Here is an 18948-nt window from a genome sequence, read left to right as displayed (position 1 = left end):
GAGGAGAGAAAACATAAACATAAAACACACACTAACTGTAGCTCGATACACCAACTAGTGCAATGTTAGCCTCTGGTGGCCACTGCCTGAGGAATGCCTGCCTCACCAAGCATTGCAGGCACTATTTATTCCAAAACATCTATCCCCGAACTATTTATTCCAGTCAACTGCATCCAGAACCAGATTCCCATTTAAATCGAGAAAGGACACATAAAAACACACTGCATATACTAATCATCAAAATTGATTACTCATCGAAATTGTTCATATACGATCACAGATCAGACTGAACGAGCAGCCATATCACAGATCAGGCTGAAGGATCAGACTGGACATCGATGCGATGCATATACACACCACGCACGCCACTACTCTTTCCTTCCCCTCTTTACCCTCCCCTGCTCCACCGCAGTAGCGGCCTGACGCTCCGCGTCCTTCGAATCGTCATTGCCGCCGGTGCCCGGCGCCGAGTAGAGAGGCAGCGCGATCGACTCGGGTGCCTTCAGGTGCAGCGCCCGCACGTTCCTCCACTTCCTGGGCACGCACGCGGCGGCCGCCTCCAGCGCGGCCACCACGTTCTCCACCGCCTCTTCCGGCGCCATCGCCGCGTGCCCCACCCGCACGGCGCGGCACGTGCCGGCCTCCACGCGGAGCTCGACGCGGCGCGCCGCCTCCCTCGCGGACTCGGCCCACGCCGGGTCGGCGAGGTCGACGGGCACGATCCTGCCGCGGCCCTTGGCGCCCTTGCCGCTGCTGGGGATCTTGAGCCGGCTGTCGACGAGGACCAGGCCGCGGCGCGCGACGGCGGGGAGGGAGCGGAGCGCGGAGGAGGGGAGCGTCTCGATGTCGTCGGGGAGCTCGTCCGGGAGGCGGTCGGCGACGAGGAAGATGGAGGGGAATGGGGAGAGTGGAAGGCTGAGATGGTGCTCGAACCGGCGGACGGGGGCGGTCTTCAAGGTGACGAGGAGGTAGATGGGCTCCGGCGCCGGGGAGGGGTGGTGCTTGAGCCACCGGAGAAGCGCGCCCACCGCGCGGACCACGGCCTCGCGGCCGAGGCGGGGATTGGGCGCGGGGGCGGAAGCCATCATCGTTGGCGGCGGCGGCGGGAGTTTGGGAATTTGGGATGTGATGAAAGAGTTGAAGCTAGGGTTTTGTATTTGCTCGCGGGTTTGTGTTCGGTTGGACCCGATGTGGGTTCGCCGATGCTGGTTAAGTCGGACCAGGAAGAGCTGGCGGTTCGGCTCGGCCTCCGCAACGGAAGAGCTGGCGGTTCACTTCGGCAAAATTTACGATACTCCAAGCAAAATTTCTACCGACCAAATGGATCCTAGGGATGCAGATCAACTAATGGCATATTTCTTTAATAATATAATGGTGCGCTGTTTTAACTATAGAACAGGCTAGGTGCAAGTTGACTGATTTTTGTTTTTCGGTCAGTCACAGCTTCTTTCAGTCGATTTGGGGCCAGTTCTTTTGGTGCGTTGTTTTGGATTTTGAAATAAACTGTCTCCTAGCCATCTTATATTCTAGAAACTCAGTCAATTATTTCTTGGAAGCTTACAAGTTAGGGAAATGAGCATCCACCGGCGGATTGCTCCCAAACGTCAACCGTCTCCATCACCTACCACGTGTCCATGTGGCACGGTCCGCTGTCCACCTTTCCTTCTTTAGAAACATCACGATCATGTCGCTCTGGTCTCATCCAGAAACAGTTGCAGGGTTCACATAGGCATCGGTTATGAAAAGACTATAAATTTCTGCAACATGACCTCTGTCAACAAGACCTTTGTTGCGAAAAAGTTCTGCAAATTTCCTGACTTCTGTAACAAGACTTTTGTCATGAAATTTTTCAACAAAACCGTTGTTGCAAAAAATGAGAAACATTTACCATCATCCCGCGGATTGCAACGGCCGCCTCCACATGTCAAGTGAAGGCTCGCATGCCGTTCTTAGTCAGGCGTGCTTTCTGCAACAACGGCTATGTTTCTTTAAATATATTTGGTGTTACAATGGTCTACAACGGGATCTATGTTTTCCAGCAAAACATTTGTTGCAAAAAAATCTGCTACAAGACCTTAGTTACAAAAAAAATAGTTTTTCAACAAAACCTATGTTGCAGATCTTTTTTTGCAACAAGACATCGGTTGCAATGGTGAAGACACACTCAGGCCGCTCCATGCACCATATCCGACGGGTCGTGACCGGGTCGATCTTGTGGACGCGTACCATGCCCCTACAAGTTAACAATTGACTTCCCTGCAAAAAAAAATTAAGACATGACCATTAGGCTTCTAAAATATAATTTGAACATTGAGCTTGTAGAACAAGCTAGGTAGAGGGCACCTTATTCTAGAAGCGAGCAAAGGAACCGACCCTTGCTCTCATACAACTTCTTTCAGTCGATCAGCTAATATTTCAACATGTCAATTTGCTAGTTTCAAAGCATGCAGATATTTCTTTCTTCCCGCGTCGGGCATATCTTTTTATTAGTGAAAATTCTATGTACGTAATCTTATTCTCTTAACCGAAATCACATGTATGTAATGTAATGTAATTCTCATGAATAAGGTTTCAAGCAGCGATCATACATGTCCCTGTTCAATCAAGGCTAAAAAACTTTTTTAAAAAAGAATGAATTGGTGGCATTGGTACCAGAGCTGGCCAAACGGGCCGGGCCAACATTGGCATGACACAGCCCATAGGGGCACGATTAATAAGTGGGTTGTGTCGTGTCGGCCTGCGTGCTGCGCCTAGCAGCCCAAGCACGACCACTTAGCTAATCGAGCCGGCCCGTAAGCATACTAGGCACCATTGGGTTGTGTACTTTCGGCCTGCTAGGTTGTATTTTGGCTATATTTCCCTATTTGAGTTGTTTTATAGCCTATAAATATTTTAGAAAATATAGGAGAAAAGCTAATTGTGTCGTGCCGTGCCGGCTCACGTGCCTAGCCTCCAGGCACGGCCCTTGGCGTGCCGCTTGCCAGGCCCGGCCCGTTTAGCTCGTGTCGTATCATGCATGTGTGCTAATGGGCTGGCCCAGCTGGTACGGCCCATCTGGCTAGCTTTGATTGGTAACACCCTTTAAGAAGAAAGAATAAAAAATTTAATTTTAATGACAAAATTTGTACACAATTTACACATATATTTTTATTAAAGGAGGATCAACCCCGGCCTTTGCATCAGTTGATGCACAAAGCCATATTATTAAGCAAAGTCTCCACAAAGTACACAATTTACACATAAATTATGGTTTTTATAGTACGGAATAATAATAATATAATAGTGTAAAATTCGCAGAAAGGGTAGTTTTATAAGAAGGAATGAATTAACCACATTGGCATTACTCTTAAAAATAAAGGAAATGAAATGAAACAAAAACAAATTCAAGATAATACAATTTTCTCAGTAAGAATGAATTAGTGGTATTGATGTTACCCTTTAAGAAAAAAAACAAATGACGACAAAAAAATGCACACAATTTACACTAAAATTGTGCTTTTTTATAATATGCACGAATCAGCATATAATAGTGGATTTTTCGCAAAAAAGATGTTTTCTAAGAAGGTGAATTAGTGACATTGTTATTACACTTAAAGATGAGAGAAATGAAATAAAAACTAAAAAACTAAAAAAAATTATCTAAGGAAGAATGAATTAGTGGTATTGGTATTACCCTTTAAGATGAAAGAAAATAAAGAAGTTAAAACAAATAATTACAAATTTACTCAAAAATTAGTGTTTTCTATTATATGCAAGAATAAGCATAAAACAGTGAAATTTCACAAAAAAAATTCTAAGAAGAAATGAGTTAGTGGCATTAGTATTACCCTTAAAGAATAAAGAAAACAAAACAAAAATTAAAGAAAAATTGAAATAACGAAGCTTCCTAAGAAAGAATGAATTAGTGGCATTGGAATTGCTATTTAAGAAGAAAGAAAATAAAAAAACTAATGAAGTTTTCTAAAGAAGAATGAATTAGTGGAATTCGCATTACTCTTTCCGAAAAAATAAAGTTAAACAAAAACTAAAATAAAATTAAGATAATGAAGTTTTCTAAGAATGAATGAATTAGTGGCATTGGTATTACCTTTTAAGAAGAAAGAAAATGATTTTTTTTACAAACAATGACAAAATTTGCATAAAAATTTGTGATTTTTTATAATATTCAAGAATAAGCATGTAATAGTGGATTTCGGGGAAAAGGTATCCTAAGATGGAATGAATTAGTAGCATTCATATTACCCTTAAAGAAGAAAGAAAATGAAAGAGAAACTGAAAAAATAAAGAGGTAGAATAAATTAGTGGTATTGGTATTACACTTTAAGAAGAGGAAAAATGAAAAAAAACTTGCGCACAACTTTGCACTTTTTTAATATGTATAAGAAATAAACATATAGTAGTGTAATTGTCACACTCTAATATAATTTATACATAGGTCATATAGTACTTGCATGTATACATGTTACACTCACCCAACGTCCCAAAAACACCCATAAAACCCGACAAAAAACAAAAGCAAAAATGGAAAAAAAATTGTGGCTAAACACTTGATTTTATTCATGGTTTGTTTTTTTTTGCGGGGGGATTTTATTCATGGTTTGAAATGTTCATTTGAATACAAAGTAAATCAGGGACTGTAATAGCCATAAATGTCGACCATTATATAGAGTGAGAGCATGTTTAGCGAAGTTGTGAACTTCGAGGTTTGAGTTCCTCCTTTGAAAGATGAAAGAACATGATTGAAAAGAAGCGGCCGGCGAAGTAATCTCCTTGACGATGATTCCGTGCAGGCCACCCGTTCCTTCGATGACATCTTCCACCACCCCTTTGCAATATGAGGCAATCAACAAATGAGTGATGTTCAAGTCTGTCGAGAGCGCCAAAGACTCACGAATAACAATAGCTTCCAAGCAGGCTGCATCAATGACACCCGATTTATTCAGAGCCAACGCCCCTAGATAAGATCTGTGTGAGTCTCTAGTCTCTACACATAGCAGATGGTGATCCTCCATTACTTCCTCTCGCAACAGCCTCGTCTACCGGGATTTGAACAAACCCCGACGGAGGAGGGATCTAACGTGTACTCGGCATTGTAGCCGAACCTCCCGGTCGCGCTTGGGTTGTGGGTTTACTTGCTTCTATACCATCGATGTACCACTTGATGAAAAATGGCATACAAACAGAAAAAGAGGAAGCATCGTCGGCCTATAAACAGGCAACACAAATTGGGCTTCAGCCCAATAAGAAATTGACTAGCCCAAAACATTGGTCGGTCAAAAATTTAGGCCCAAAACACGAGGTAGTCACAACAGTGATAAAAGAAAAAACAAGGGGCACAAATGTTGAAGCAGAAATCAACAGCCCAAAAAATCGGCTAAACTAGATTTGATTTTCTTTTTTTATACAGCTAAATTGCTATGCTCTGCACGACGTGCGGACGCCGTCCGCCTGTATCCTTAATGGCTCCTCATGCTAATTAGAGCCTCTTCCTGTATTAGAAACACCCCTGAGTGGCACTTACGATTAGTAGCCCATCGTTGACATGGCCATTCCACGGTCGAGGGAAGGAGGTCCACACAAGTTCAACCAGGCTCCATGATCATCTCTGAATTAGGACATGACACGCTATAAGGAGGAGCTATTCATCGATACCCATCCCTTCTCTCCTGCTACCTAGAATAAACGCTTGAATAATCTGCAGGTGGCCCGCGGTTCGTGATCCATCCACGAGCCACACACATCCACCCCGTCACCTCAGCTTCGCTCCCACGAAGACAGAGTTCGGTCCTGTTCCCGCGCCGTGGGAGAGGCGGAGGAAAAAGAGAGCGAGAGATTGAATGGGTTCCACCGGCGCCACCGCCGTCCTTCTGTCCTGCGTCGTGCTGTCCATTGTCGCCGCCGGCTCCGCCGCGTCGGACAAACCGCTCATCATATCAAGTACGTACGATCCATACGTTATTATTATTTTGCCTGGTTTCGTTTTCTCACCTAGTGCTGGGTTGATCAACTCCATCAGATGCGGCCCTTTTAGCCTCGCCCCCGGAGGCATCGTCGTCGTCCGGCCGCAAACTGGGGGGCTTCATGGAGGCAGGTAAACAACAAACGACGAAGCCCTGTCGTACGTGTGCGTGTCCTATCGTATTTTTTGGCTGCTAAACTAAATGAGAATACGCGCGCGTACGTTCAGGGCTGTGCCCGCTGCAGCTGGAGCATCTGAAGCAGATGGGCAAGGTACAGAGCAGCTGCTTGGGACAGGCGACCCCGCAGCCGCGGTGCTGCACGGCGTTCAAGGACTTCGTGTGCCCCTACGGGGCCACGATGAACGACATCGACAACGGCTGCGCCGGGGAGATGATGGCGACGATCCAGGAGCTCTGCAAGGTGCCCAAGGGCTACTTCGCCATGTGCGGGGATTCACCCCAGGGCATCACGTGCTGACCTGAGTGACTGATTGATTAAGTGCTAAGATTAGCCGGTGCCATCGACGATGACGTACGTTTAAGCTGTTTCTTCTTGCTCTCATTTTTCTTACTTTTTTTTGCGATGGTAAAAGAATTTTATTCCATATTCATAGGGTTACAATCAAGTGGCAAAAGCTCCTGGATACAAGGAGGGCCCTGCCCAAGCCATACAGCTGTAGTGCTCTCTGTACGACTATACATAGTCAAACGATCTGCTACCCTATTATGTTCTCGCTTAATTTTCAAAAGAATAAACTCTCTTTCACCCATAAGACGACGAATCTCAGCAACTAAATGATCATATGCCGAACGGGAGAGACTTTCACCCGTCAAGGCCAAAAGAGCCTGTGAAGAGTCGGATTGAATGATAATAGGAAGATTAGAGTGTTGAATTGCTAATGCCATTCCTTGCATTATTGCATGTAGTTCTGCCTCCAACGCATCATTGTAGTTGAAAATACACATGTAGGCCGCAAAGATGACACTACCATCATGTCTTCTTAGTACCATACCCGCTGCCGCTGATTCATCCGTAGATGAAAACGCCCCGTCGACCGATAACGCAACTTGGCCAGCCGACGGTCGCGGCCATGGCATCAGCACCGCCTCACCGCGCGGCCTGACCAGATCTTCACACTGCACTGGCATCTTCCTCTTGATGATCTCCTCTGTAGAGTATCTTCTAGCCAAATGTAGCGGGTGCATATAATTTTGAAGGTAGTCGTCACCGCCGGATTCGGTATAGCTTTACCATGCGTCATGTCTGACCGTAACATCCTAATCCTCCAGATTAACATTATGGTGCAGTCTCGCATTTCATCATTGCAATTCATCAGAATATTCAAAAGCCACTCATTACCTGTATCCCGCAGCAGTTGATGATCAGAGAAATTCCACACTGAACGCCTATGCGTCCACACTGCTCAAGCATAATCACAAGTGACCAGCGCATGGAAGCCGGTCTCCCTTTATGTACCACAAAGAGGACATGTATCTCGAGTGGAGATGTGCCTATATTTCTTGCAAGAATTAGTTGCAAGCGCTCCTGACACAACCTTCCACGCCATAATTCTCATCTTGAGCGAAACCCGAGCTTCCCAAACTCGCCTCCAGATGGGCCTGTGTCCGCATGGGCTGGTACTTGATGCGCCCACCGCATCTGCCAATTGGTTCTCTGCTGCTAGATGGTAAGCACTCTTAACTGTGAACAATCCACTCTTCTCCGGAAACCAAGCTAGGAAATCTTGGCCCCCTCTTGGTGACGTTCGGATCTTCATAATTTCGCGGATATCCATATCCCAGAAATATTGCTGCAACCTCTACATATTCCATGCACCAAAGTCATCCAGAAAGTCCGCAACCCAATTGTATCTGCAATTTCTTTTTGGGGTGACCGGTCTGAAATCATGCCTCCTCGGGATCCATGATCCCTCCAAGTTTTGATTAAAGAACCATCTCCCACTCGCCATATAAGCCTCTTCTTCAACAACTCTAATCCATACATGATTCCCTTCCAAACAGCGCACGAACTCGATGGAAAAACTGTATTAAGAAGATTCCCATTGGGATAATATTTAGCCCAAAGTAAACAAGCACACAAACTATCTGGACTATCAAGCAATCTCTAGGCTTGCTTTGCAAGTAGCGCCTGATTAAAAGCCCTCATGTCTCTGAATCCCATACCACCCATGTCCTTGGGTAAAATCATTTTCTCCCAACTGAGTCAGGCCATTTTCCTCTTACCATTCCCTACTCCCCACCAGCATTGTCTCATCATTCGTGTTAAATCATCACAAACAGAGACCGGTAAGAGAAGCACACTCATGACATACGTAGGTATTGCTTGCGCCACCGCCTTAATCAAAATTTCTTTATTACCAAATGAGACATATTGTTCGCTCCGATCAATTAATCTCTTCCTCAATCTTTCCTGAAGTGATTCAAATTGACCCTTATGCATTCTTCCTTCCGGCATAGGAAGGCCGAGGTACTTTGGCTCAAACACCTGCTGCGTAAACCTCAAGGGTGCTTTGACTGCATTCGCCACCGCATTAGAGCAATTGTCTGAGAAAAGGATGGAACACTTCTCTGGGTTAATGAGTTGAACCGCCACTGAGGTATAAGTGTTCAATAACCCCTTAACAATGCTCGCCTGCTGGCCAGACGCTTCAAACAGCAGCATAGTATCATCCGTAAATAACAGGTGAGAAATAACTGGTGCACCATGACAAATAGCCACCCCTTTAAAGAACCTTCATCAACTGACTTTGAGAGGAGAGTAGACAGGGCGTCAGCGACAAAAAGAAATAAGAACGGTGATAATGGGTCACCTTGCCTTAGCCCTCTAGAGGGGGTGAAACTCTCAAGCAATTGTCCATTGAATTTGACAGAATATTTGACTGATTTCACACACACCAGAATCCAAGAAATTCACTGTTGGGAGAAGCCCCATTTACCAAGGGCTTTCTCCAAAAAATCCCAGTCGACAAAGGAAATATGCCCTAGAGGCAATAATAAAGTTATTATTTATTTCCTTATTTCATGATAAATGTTTATTATTGATGCTAAACTTGTATTAACCGGAAACATAATACATGTGTGAATACATAGACAAACAGAGTGTCACTAGTATGCCTCTACTTGACTAGCTCGTTGATCAAAGATGGTTAAGTTTCCTAACCATAGACATGAGTTGTCATTTGATTAACGGGATCACACCATTAGGAGAATGATGTGATTGACTTGACCCATTCCGTTAGCTTAGCACTTGATCGTTTAGTTTGTTGCTATTGCTTTCTTCATGACTTATACATGTTCCTATGACTATGAGATTATGCAACTCCCGTTTACCGGAGGAACACTTTGTGTGCCACCAAACGTCACAACGTAACTGGGTGATTATAAAGGTGCTCTACAGGTGTCTCCAAAGGTACTTGTTGGGTTGGCGTATTTCGAGATTAGGATTTGTCACTCCGATTTGTTGCTATTGCTTTCTTCATGACTTATACATGTTCCTATGACTATGAGATTATGCAACTCCCGTTTACCGGAGGAACACTTTGTGTGCCACCAAACGTCACAACGTAACTGGGTGATTATAAAGGTGCTCTACAGGTGTCTCCAAAGGTACTTGTTGGGTTGGCGTATTTCGAGATTAGGATTTGTCACTCCGATTGTCGGAGAGGTATCTCTGGGCCCACTCGGTAATGCACATCACTATAAGCCTTGCAAGCATTGCAACTAATGAGTTAGTTGCAGGATGATGTATTACGGAACGAGTAAAGAGACTTGCCGGTAACGAGATCAACCCGTAGGGTCCGCACGCTTAACATTCGTTCACGATATAGTACTATATGAGTTATGTATGTTGATGACCGAATGTTGTTCGGAGTCCGGGATGAGATCACGGACATGACAAGGAACTCCGGAATGGTCCGAAGATAAAGTTTGATATATGGGATAATAGTGTTTGGTCACCAGAAGGGTTCCGGAATTCACCGGAAGGGGTTCCGGATGTTTCCCGAAATGTTTGGGTACGAGAACACTTTATTTGGGCCAAAGGGGAAAGCCCACAAGGTTTTTGGAAAGCGCAAAAGGAAGTTTTGCGGAGTCCAGGGGCCAGACGCCAGGGTCCCTGGCGTCTGGGTCCAGACGCTGGGAACCCTGGCGTCTGGCCCTGGAGTCCGAGAAGGACTCTTGCGTTTCGGGTGAAACCGACTTTGTGGAGGCTTTTACTCCAAGTTTCGACCCCAAGGCTCAACATATAAATAGAGGGGTAGGGCTAGCACCCAAGACACATCAAGAAACACCAAGCCGTGTGCCGGCAACCCCATCCCCTCTAGTTTATCCTCCGTCCTAGTTTTCGTAGTGCTTAGGCGAAGCCCTGCGGAGATTGTTCTTCACCAACACCGTCACCACGCCGTCGTGCTGTCGGAACTCATCTACTACTTCACCCTCTTGCTGGATCGAGAAGGCAAGGACGTCACCGAGCTGAACGTGTGCAGAACTCGGAGGTGCCGTGCTTTCGGTACTTGGATCGGTCGGATCGTGAAGACGTACGACTACATCAACCGCGTTGATATAACGCTTCCGCGAACGGTCTACGAGGGTACGTAGACAACACTCTCCCCTCTCGTTGCTATGCATCACCATGATCTTGTGTGTGCGTAGGAAATTTTTGAAATTACTGCATTCCCCAACAGTGGCATCCGAGCCAGGTTTTATGCGTAGATGTCATATGCACGAGTAGAACACAAGTGAGTTGTGGGCGATATAAGTCATACTGCTTACCAACATGTCATACTTTGGTTCGGCGGTATTGTTGGATGAAGCGGCCCGGACCGACATTACGCGTACGCTTATGCGAGACTAGTTCTACCAACGTGCTTTGCACACAGGTGGCTGGTGGGTGTCAGTTTCTCCAACTTTAGTTGAACCGAGTGTGGCTACGCCCGGTCCTTGCGAAGGTTAAAACAACACCAACTTGACAAACTATCGTTGTGGTTTTGATGCGTAGGTAAGAACGGTTCTTGCTAAGCCCGTAGCAGCTACGTAAAATTTGCAACAACAAAGTAGAGGACGTCTAACTTGTTTTTGCAGGGCATGTTGTGATGTGATATGGTCAAGACATGATGCTAAATTTTATTGTATGAGATGATCATGTTTTGTAACCAAGTTATCGGCAACTGGCAGGAGCCATATGGTTGTCGCTTTATTGTATGCAATGCAATCGCCCTGTAATGCTTTACTTTATCACTAAGTGGTAGCGATAGTCGTGGAAGCATAAGATTGGCGAGACGACAACGATGCTACGATGGAGATCAAGGTGTCGCGCTGGTGACGATGGTGATCATGAAGGTGCTTCGGAGATGGAGATCACAAGCACAAGATGATGATGGCCATGTCATATCACTTATATTGATTGCATGTGATGTTTATCTTTTATGCATCTTATCTTGCTTTGATTGACGGTAGCATTATAAGATGATCCCTCACTAAATTATCAAAGTATAAGTGTTCTCCCTTAGTATGCACCATTGCGAAAGTTCTTCGTGCTGAGACACCACGTGATGATCGGGTGTGATAGGCTCTACGTTCAAATACAACGGGTGCAAAACAGTTGCACACACGGAATACTCAGGTTAAACTTGACGAGCCTAGCATATAACAGATATGGCCTCGGAACACGGAGACCGAAAGGTCGAGAGTGAATCATATAGTAGATATGATCAAAATAGTGATGTTCACCGTTGATACTACTCCATCTCACGTGATGATCGGACATGGTTTAGTTGATATGGATCACGTGATCACTTAGAGGATTAGAGGGATGTCTATCTAAGTGGGAGTTCTTAAATAATATGATTAAATTGAACTTAAATTTATCATGAACTTAGTACCTGATAGTATCTTGCTTGTCTATGTTGATTGTAGATAGATGGCCCGTGCTGTTGTTCCGTTGAATTTTAATGCGTTCCTTGAGAAAGAAAAGTTGAAAGATGATGGTAGCAATTACACGGACTGGGTCCGTAACTTCAGGATTATCCTCATTGCCGCACAGAAGAATTATGTCCTGGAAGCACCGCTAAGTGCCAAGCCTGCTGCAGGAGCAACACCAGATGTTATGAACGTCTGGTAGAGCAAAGCTGATGACTACTCGATAGTTCAGTGTGCCATGCTTTACGACTTAGAACCGGGTCTTCAACGATGTTTTGAACGTCATGGAGCATATGAGATGTTCCAGGAGTTGAAGTTAATATTTCAAGCAAATGCCCGGATTGAGAGATATGAAGTCCCAATAAGTTCTATAGTTGCAAGATGGAGGAGAATAGTTCTGTCAGTGAACATATACTCAAAATGTCTGGGTATCATAATCACTTGACTCAACTGGGAGTTAATCTTCCTGTTGATAGTGTCATTGACAGAGTTCTTCAATCACTGCCACCAAGCTACAAAAGCTTCGTGATGAACTATAATATGCAAGGGATGAATAAGACTATTCCCAAGCTCTTCGCGATGCTAAAAGCCGCGGAGGTAGAAATCAAGAAGGAGCATCAAGTGTTGATGGTCAATAAGACCACCAGTTTCAAGAAAAAGGGCAAAGGGAAGAAGAAGGGGAACTTCAAGAAGAACAACAAACAAGTTGCTGCTTAGGAGAAGAAACCCAAGTCTGGACCTAAGCCTGAGATTGAGTGCTTCTACTGCAAGTAGACTGGTCACTGGAAGCGGAACTGCCCCAAGTATTTGGCGGATAAGAAGGATGGCAAAGTGAACAAAGGTATATGTGATATACATGTTATTGATGTGTACCTTACTAATGCTCGCAGTAGCACCTGGGTATTTGATACTGGTTCTGTTGCTAACATTTGCAACTCGAAACAGGGGCTATGGATTAAGCAAAGATTGGCTAAGGACGAGGTGACGATGCGCGTGGGAAATGGTTCCAAAGTCGATATGATCGCGGTCAGCACACTACCTCTACATCTACCTTCGGGATTAGTATTAGACCTAAATAATTGTTATTTGGTGCCAGCATTGAGCATGAACATTATAGCTGGATCTTATTTGATGCGAGACAGTTATTCATTTAAATCAGAGAATAATTGTTGTTCTATTTATATGAGTAATATCTTTTATGGTCATGCACCCTTGAAGAGTGGTCTATTTTTGCTAAATCTCGATAGTGGTGATACACATATTCATAATATTGAAGCCAAAAGATGCAGAGTTGATAATGATAGTGTAACTTATTTGTGGCACTGCCGTTTAGGTCATATCGGAGTAAAGCGCATGAAGAAACTCCATACCGATGGACTTTTGGAACCACTTGATTATGAATCACTTGGTACTTGCGAACCGTGCCTCATGGGCAAGATGAATAAAACACCGTTCTCCGGAACTATGGAGAGAGCAACAAATTTGTTGGAGATCATACATACAGATGTATGTGGTCCAATGAATGTTGAGGCTCGTGGCGGATATCGTTATTTTCTCACCTTCACAGACGATTTAAGCAGATATGGGTATATCTACTTAATGAAACATAAGTCTGAAACATTTGAAAAGTTCAAAGAATTTCAGAGTGAAGTTGAAAATCATCGTAAAAAGAAAATAAAGTATCTACGATCTGATCGTGGAGGAGAATATTTGAGTTATGAGTTTGGTCTTCATTTGAAACAATGCGGAATAGTTTCGCAACTCACACCACCCGGAACACCACAACGTAATGGTGTGTCCAAACGTCGTAATCGTACTTTACTAGATATGGTGCGATCTATGATGTCTCTTACTGATTTATCGCTATCGTTTTGGGGATATGCTTTAGAGACGGCCGCATTCACCTTAAATAGGGCACCATTGAAATCCGTTGAGACGACGCCTTATGAACTATGGTTTGGTAAGAAACCAAAGTTGTCGTTTCTGAAAGTTTGGGGCTGCAATGCTTATGTGAAAAAGCTTCAACCTGATAAGCTCGAATCCAAATCGGAGAAATGTGTCTTCATAGGATACCCAAAGGAGACTGTTGGGTACACATTCTATCACAGATCCGAAGGCAAGACTTTTGTTGCTAAATTCAGAGTTTTTCTAGAGAAGGAGTTTCTCTCGAAAGAAGTGAGTGGGAGGAAAGTAGAACTTGATGAGGTAATTGTATCTGCTCCCTTATTGGAAAGTGGTTCATCACAGAAAACGGTTTCTGCGACACCTACACCAATTAGTGAAGAAGTTAATGATGATGATCATGAAACTTTAGATCAAGTTGTTACTGAACCTCGTAGGTCAACCAGAATAAGATCCGCACCAGAGTGGTACGGTAATCCTGTTCTGGAAGTTATGTTACTAGACCATGACGAACCTACAAACTATGAAGAAGCGATGGTGAGCCCAGATTCCGCAAAATGGATTGAGGCCATGAAATCTGAGATGGGATCCATGTATGAGAACAAAGTGTGGACTTTGGTTGACTTGCCCGTTGATCGGCAAGCAATTGAGAATAAATGGATCTTCAAGAAGAAGACTGACGCTGACGGTAATGTTACTGTCTATAAAGCTCGACTTGTTGCAAAAGGTTTTCGACAAGTTCAAGGGATTGACTACGATGAGACATTCTCACCCGTAGCGATGCTTAAGTCTGTCCGAATCATGTTAGCAATTGCCGCATTTTATGATTATGAAATTTGGCGAATGGATGTCAAAACTGCATTCCTGAATGAATTTCTGGAAGAAGAGTTGTATATGATGCAACCAGAAGGTTTTTTCGATCCAAAGGGAGCTAACAAAGTGTGCAAGCTCCAGCGATCCATTTATGGACTGGTGCAAGCCTCTCGGAGTTGGAATAAATGCTTTGATAGTGTGATCAAAGCATTTGGTTTTATACAGACTTTTGGAGAAGCCTGTATTTACAAGAAAGTGAGTGGGAGCTCTGTAGCATTTCTGATATTATATGTGGATGACATATTACTGATTGGAAATGATATAGAATTTCTAGATAGCATAAAGGGATACTTGAATAAAATTTTTTCTATGAAAGACCTCGGTGAAGCTGCTTACATATTGGGCATCAAGATCTATAGAGATAGATCAAGACGCTTAATTGGACTTTCACAAAGCACATACCTTGACAAAGATTTGAAAAAGTTCAAAATGGATCAAGCAAAGAAAGGGTTCTTGCCTGTGTTACAAGGTGTGAAATTGAGTAAGACTCAATGCCCGACCACTGCAGAAGATAGAGAGAAGATGAAAGATGTTCCCTATGCTTCAGCCATAGGCTCTATCATGTATGCAATGCTGTGTACCAGACCTGATGTGTGCCTTGCTATAAGTCTAGCAGGGAGGTACCAAAGTAATCCAGGAGTGGATCACTGGACAGCGGTCAAGAACATCCTGAAATACCTGTACCTGAAAAGGACTAAGGATATGTTTCTCATATATGGAGGTGACAAAGAGCTCATCGTAAATGTTACGTTGATGCAAGCTTTGACACTGATCCGGACGATTCTAAATCGCAAACCGGATACGTGTTTACATTAAACGGTGGAGCTGTTAGTTGGTGCAGTTAAACAAGCGTTGTGGCGGGATCTACATGTGAAGCGGAGTACATAGCTGCTTCGAAGCAGCAAGAGGAGTCTGGATGAAGGAGTTCATATTCGATCTAGGTGTCATACCTAGTGCATCGGGTCCAATGAAAATCTTTTGTGACAATACTGGTGCAATTGCCTTGGCAAAGGAATCCAGATTTCACAAGAGAACCAAGCACATCAAGAGACACTTCAATTCCATCCGGGATCTAGTCCAGGTGGGAGACATAGAGATTTGCAAGATACATACGGATCTGAATGTAGCAGACCCGTTGACTAAGCCTCTTCCACGAGCAAAACATGATCAGCACCAAAGCTCCATGGGTGTTAGAATCATTACTGTGTAATCTAGATTATTGACTCTAGTGCAAGTGGGAGACTGAAGGAAATATGCCCTAGAGGCAATAGTAATGTTATTATTTTATTTCCTTATATCATGATAAATTTTTATTATTCATGCTAGAATTGTATTATCCGGAAACATAATACTTGTGTGAATACATAGACAAACCAAACATCACTAGTATGCCTCTACTTGACTAGCTCGTTAATCGAAGATGGTTATGTTTCCTAACCATAGACATGTGTCATTTGATTAATGGGATCACATCATTAGGAGAATGATGTGATTGACATGAACCATTCCATTAGCTTAGCACCCGATCGTTTAGTATGTTGCTATTGCTTTCTTCATGACTTATACATGTTCCTATGACTATGAGATTATGCAACTCCCGTTTACCGAAGGAACACTTTGTGTGCTACCAAATGTCACAACGTAACTGGGTGATTATAAAGGAGCTCTACAGGTGTCTCCAAAGGTGAATGTTGGGTTGGCGTATTTCGAGATTAGGATTTGTCACTCCGATTGTCGGAGAGGTATCTCTGGGCCCTCTCGGTAATGCACATCACATAAGCCTTGCAAGCATTACAACTAATGAGTTAGTTGCAAGATGATGTATTACGAAATGAGTAAAGAGACTTGCCGGTAACGAGATTGAACTAGGTATTTGAGATACCGACGATCGAATCTCGGGCAAGTAACATACCGATGACAAAGGGAACAACGTATGTTGTTATGCGGTCTGACCGATAAAGATCTTCGTAGAATATGTAGGAGCCAATATGAGCATCCAGGTTCCGCTATTGGTTATTGACCGGAGACGTGTCTCGGTCATGTCTACATTGTTCTCGAACCCGTAGGGTCCGCACGCTTAAGGTTTCGATGACAGTTATATTATGAGTTTATGAGTTTTGATGTACCGAAGTTAGTTCGGAGTCCCGGATGTGATCATGGACATGACGAGGAGTCTCGAAATGGCCGAGACATAAAGATTGATATATTGGACGGCTATATTTGGACACCGGAAGTGTTCCGGGTGATTTCAGAGAAAACCGGAGAGCCGGAGGGTTACCGGAACCCCCTCGGGAGAAGTAATGGGCCATATGGGCCTTAGTGGAGAGAGAGAGGGGCAGCCAAAGGTGGGCCGCACGCCTCCTCCCCCCTGGTCCAAATTGGACTAGGAGAGGGGGGGGGGGGCGGCGCCCCCCTTTCCTTCTTCCTCCCCACTTCTTCCCCCCTCCTAGTAGGAGTCCTACTCCTACTAGGAGGCTCCTACTAGGAGGAGGACTCCTCCTTGGCGCGCCATAGGGGCCGGCCGGCCTCCTCCCCTTGATCCTTTATATACGGGGGCAGGGGGCACCCCTAGACACACAAGTTGATTCACGTGATCATATTCTTAGCCGTGTGCGGTGCCCCCTTCCACCATAATCCTCGATAATATTGTAGCGGTGCTTAGGCGAAGCCCTGCGACGGTAGAACATCAAGATCGTCACCACGCCGTCGTGCTGACGGAACTCTTCCCCGACACTTTGCTGGATCGGAGTCCGGGGATCGTCATCGAGCTGAACGTGTGCTAAAACTCGGAGGTGCCGTAGTTTTGGTGCTTGATCGGTCGGGCCGTGAAGACGTACGACTACATCAACCGCGTTGTGCTAACGCTGCCGCTGTCGGTCTACAAGGGTACATAGATCACACTCTTCCCTCGTTGCTATGCATCACCATGATCTTGCGTGTGCGTAGGATTTTTTTTGAAATTACTACGTTACAAAACCCAACACCCACCCCCCTAGGGCACGCCTCCCAAGCTTGTGGGCCCCTCGGGCACCCCCTTGATATGAAACTGACGCCAAAAACTCCTATAAATACCCCAAACCCCAGAAAGAACCCTAGATGAGAAGTTCCGCCGACGCAAGCCTTTATAGCCATGAAAAACAAATTGGGACCCCGTTCCGGCACCCTGCCGAAGGGGGAAATCATCACCGGAGGCCATCTTCATCATCCTGGTGGCCACCATGATGAGGAGGGAGCAGTTCACCCTCGGGGCTGAGGGTATGTACCAGTAGCTATGTGTTTGATCTCCCTCTCTCATGTTTTTGATTTGGCACGATCTTGATGTACCGCGAGCTTCGTCAATATATTTGACTCTTATGGTGTTCTTCCCTCTCTACCTTCTTGTGATGAATTGAGTCTTGCTCTTTGAAGTGTCGTTATGTTGGATTGCATATTGGATTTGAGAACACTTGATGTATGTCTTGCATATGGATACCCGTGATGACAATGAGGTATTATATTGATTCACTTGATGTATGTTTTGGCACTCAACTCGCGGATTCCCGAGGTGACATTGGGGTAATCTATGCACTACAAAAAAAGACACATCCGTGACATTTTGGGCCGAACGAAATATTTTTTGTCATGCTTATGACACTTCTATGACGATAATTGTGACAAAACCCAGTATCATCATAGATGTGGTGGACTCCTACTCTATGATAAAAAATCATGACAGAAAATTGGTTTTTCGTCCTGGGCGGGCTGGAGACGCACCTGCTTGACATTCTTTGGGTCGTCCATAACGGAAAAAATCATGGTAGAAGCGAGGGCGAGGAAAATTTTGGGGAGTTCCCGATTACGGTGGGTGGTCGGGGCCGAGTGATGCACGGAGGGATTGCGTGTTTCTCTCGTACACGTACGCGCGTGTGTGCGAGGTCTTGGGCTCTAACTGAACCCGAGCGAGACATCCGCTTACTGAACCCGAGCAATTGCACCAGCTACGTTACTGAACCTGAGCGATCGATCCCTTGGCTATTAACTGAACCCGAGTGATTCCTTCGCTACCGCTACTAACTGAACCCGAGCGATCGATCGCTGCTACTGCTGGTTACTGAAGCCGATCGAACCTGCTGCCTCTTGATGAACAGTGAACGTGGGGGTTGCGGTTGAACGAGTCGAGATGTACATGGTTGGGGTTGGATAAACAGTTCCTGGTGGGGGTTGGATGAATAGGACCCCGTGGTAGTATATAGGTCGTTGCCGCTGGATGAACAGGACCTCGAGAGGAGGCCGCCAC

General features: G+C 44.8%; 2 protein-coding genes across 2 annotated transcripts; one reads left to right on the top strand and one right to left on the bottom strand.

The window, feature by feature from the left end:
• Window positions 1-228: 228 nt before the first annotated feature.
• LOC125533700 (ribosomal L1 domain-containing protein 1-like) lies at window positions 229-1188 on the bottom strand. Its single transcript, XM_048697067.1, has one exon. The coding sequence runs from the start codon at window positions 1086-1088 to the stop codon at window positions 369-371; it is 720 nt and encodes a 239-aa protein (XP_048553024.1). The 5' UTR covers window positions 1089-1188; the 3' UTR covers window positions 229-368.
• A 4499-nt stretch (window positions 1189-5687) lies between these two features.
• On the top strand, window positions 5688-6711 carry LOC125533699 (GPI-anchored protein LLG1-like). The gene is made up of 3 exons (XM_048697066.1): window positions 5688-5937; window positions 6017-6091; window positions 6188-6711. Exons 1-3 carry the CDS (start codon window positions 5838-5840, stop codon window positions 6436-6438), a joined length of 426 nt encoding a protein of 141 aa, XP_048553023.1. The 5' UTR covers window positions 5688-5837; the 3' UTR covers window positions 6439-6711.
• The last annotated feature ends 12237 nt before the right edge of the window (window positions 6712-18948 follow it).

The sequence above is a fragment of the Triticum urartu genome, chromosome 2 (genome assembly GCF_003073215.2).
Source record: "Triticum urartu cultivar G1812 chromosome 2, Tu2.1, whole genome shotgun sequence".
In the NCBI taxonomy this organism is placed as follows: Eukaryota; Viridiplantae; Streptophyta; class Magnoliopsida; order Poales; family Poaceae; genus Triticum; species Triticum urartu.
The sequence above is the reverse complement of the archived record's forward strand: the minus strand, read 5'-3'. Positions and strand labels throughout refer to the sequence as shown.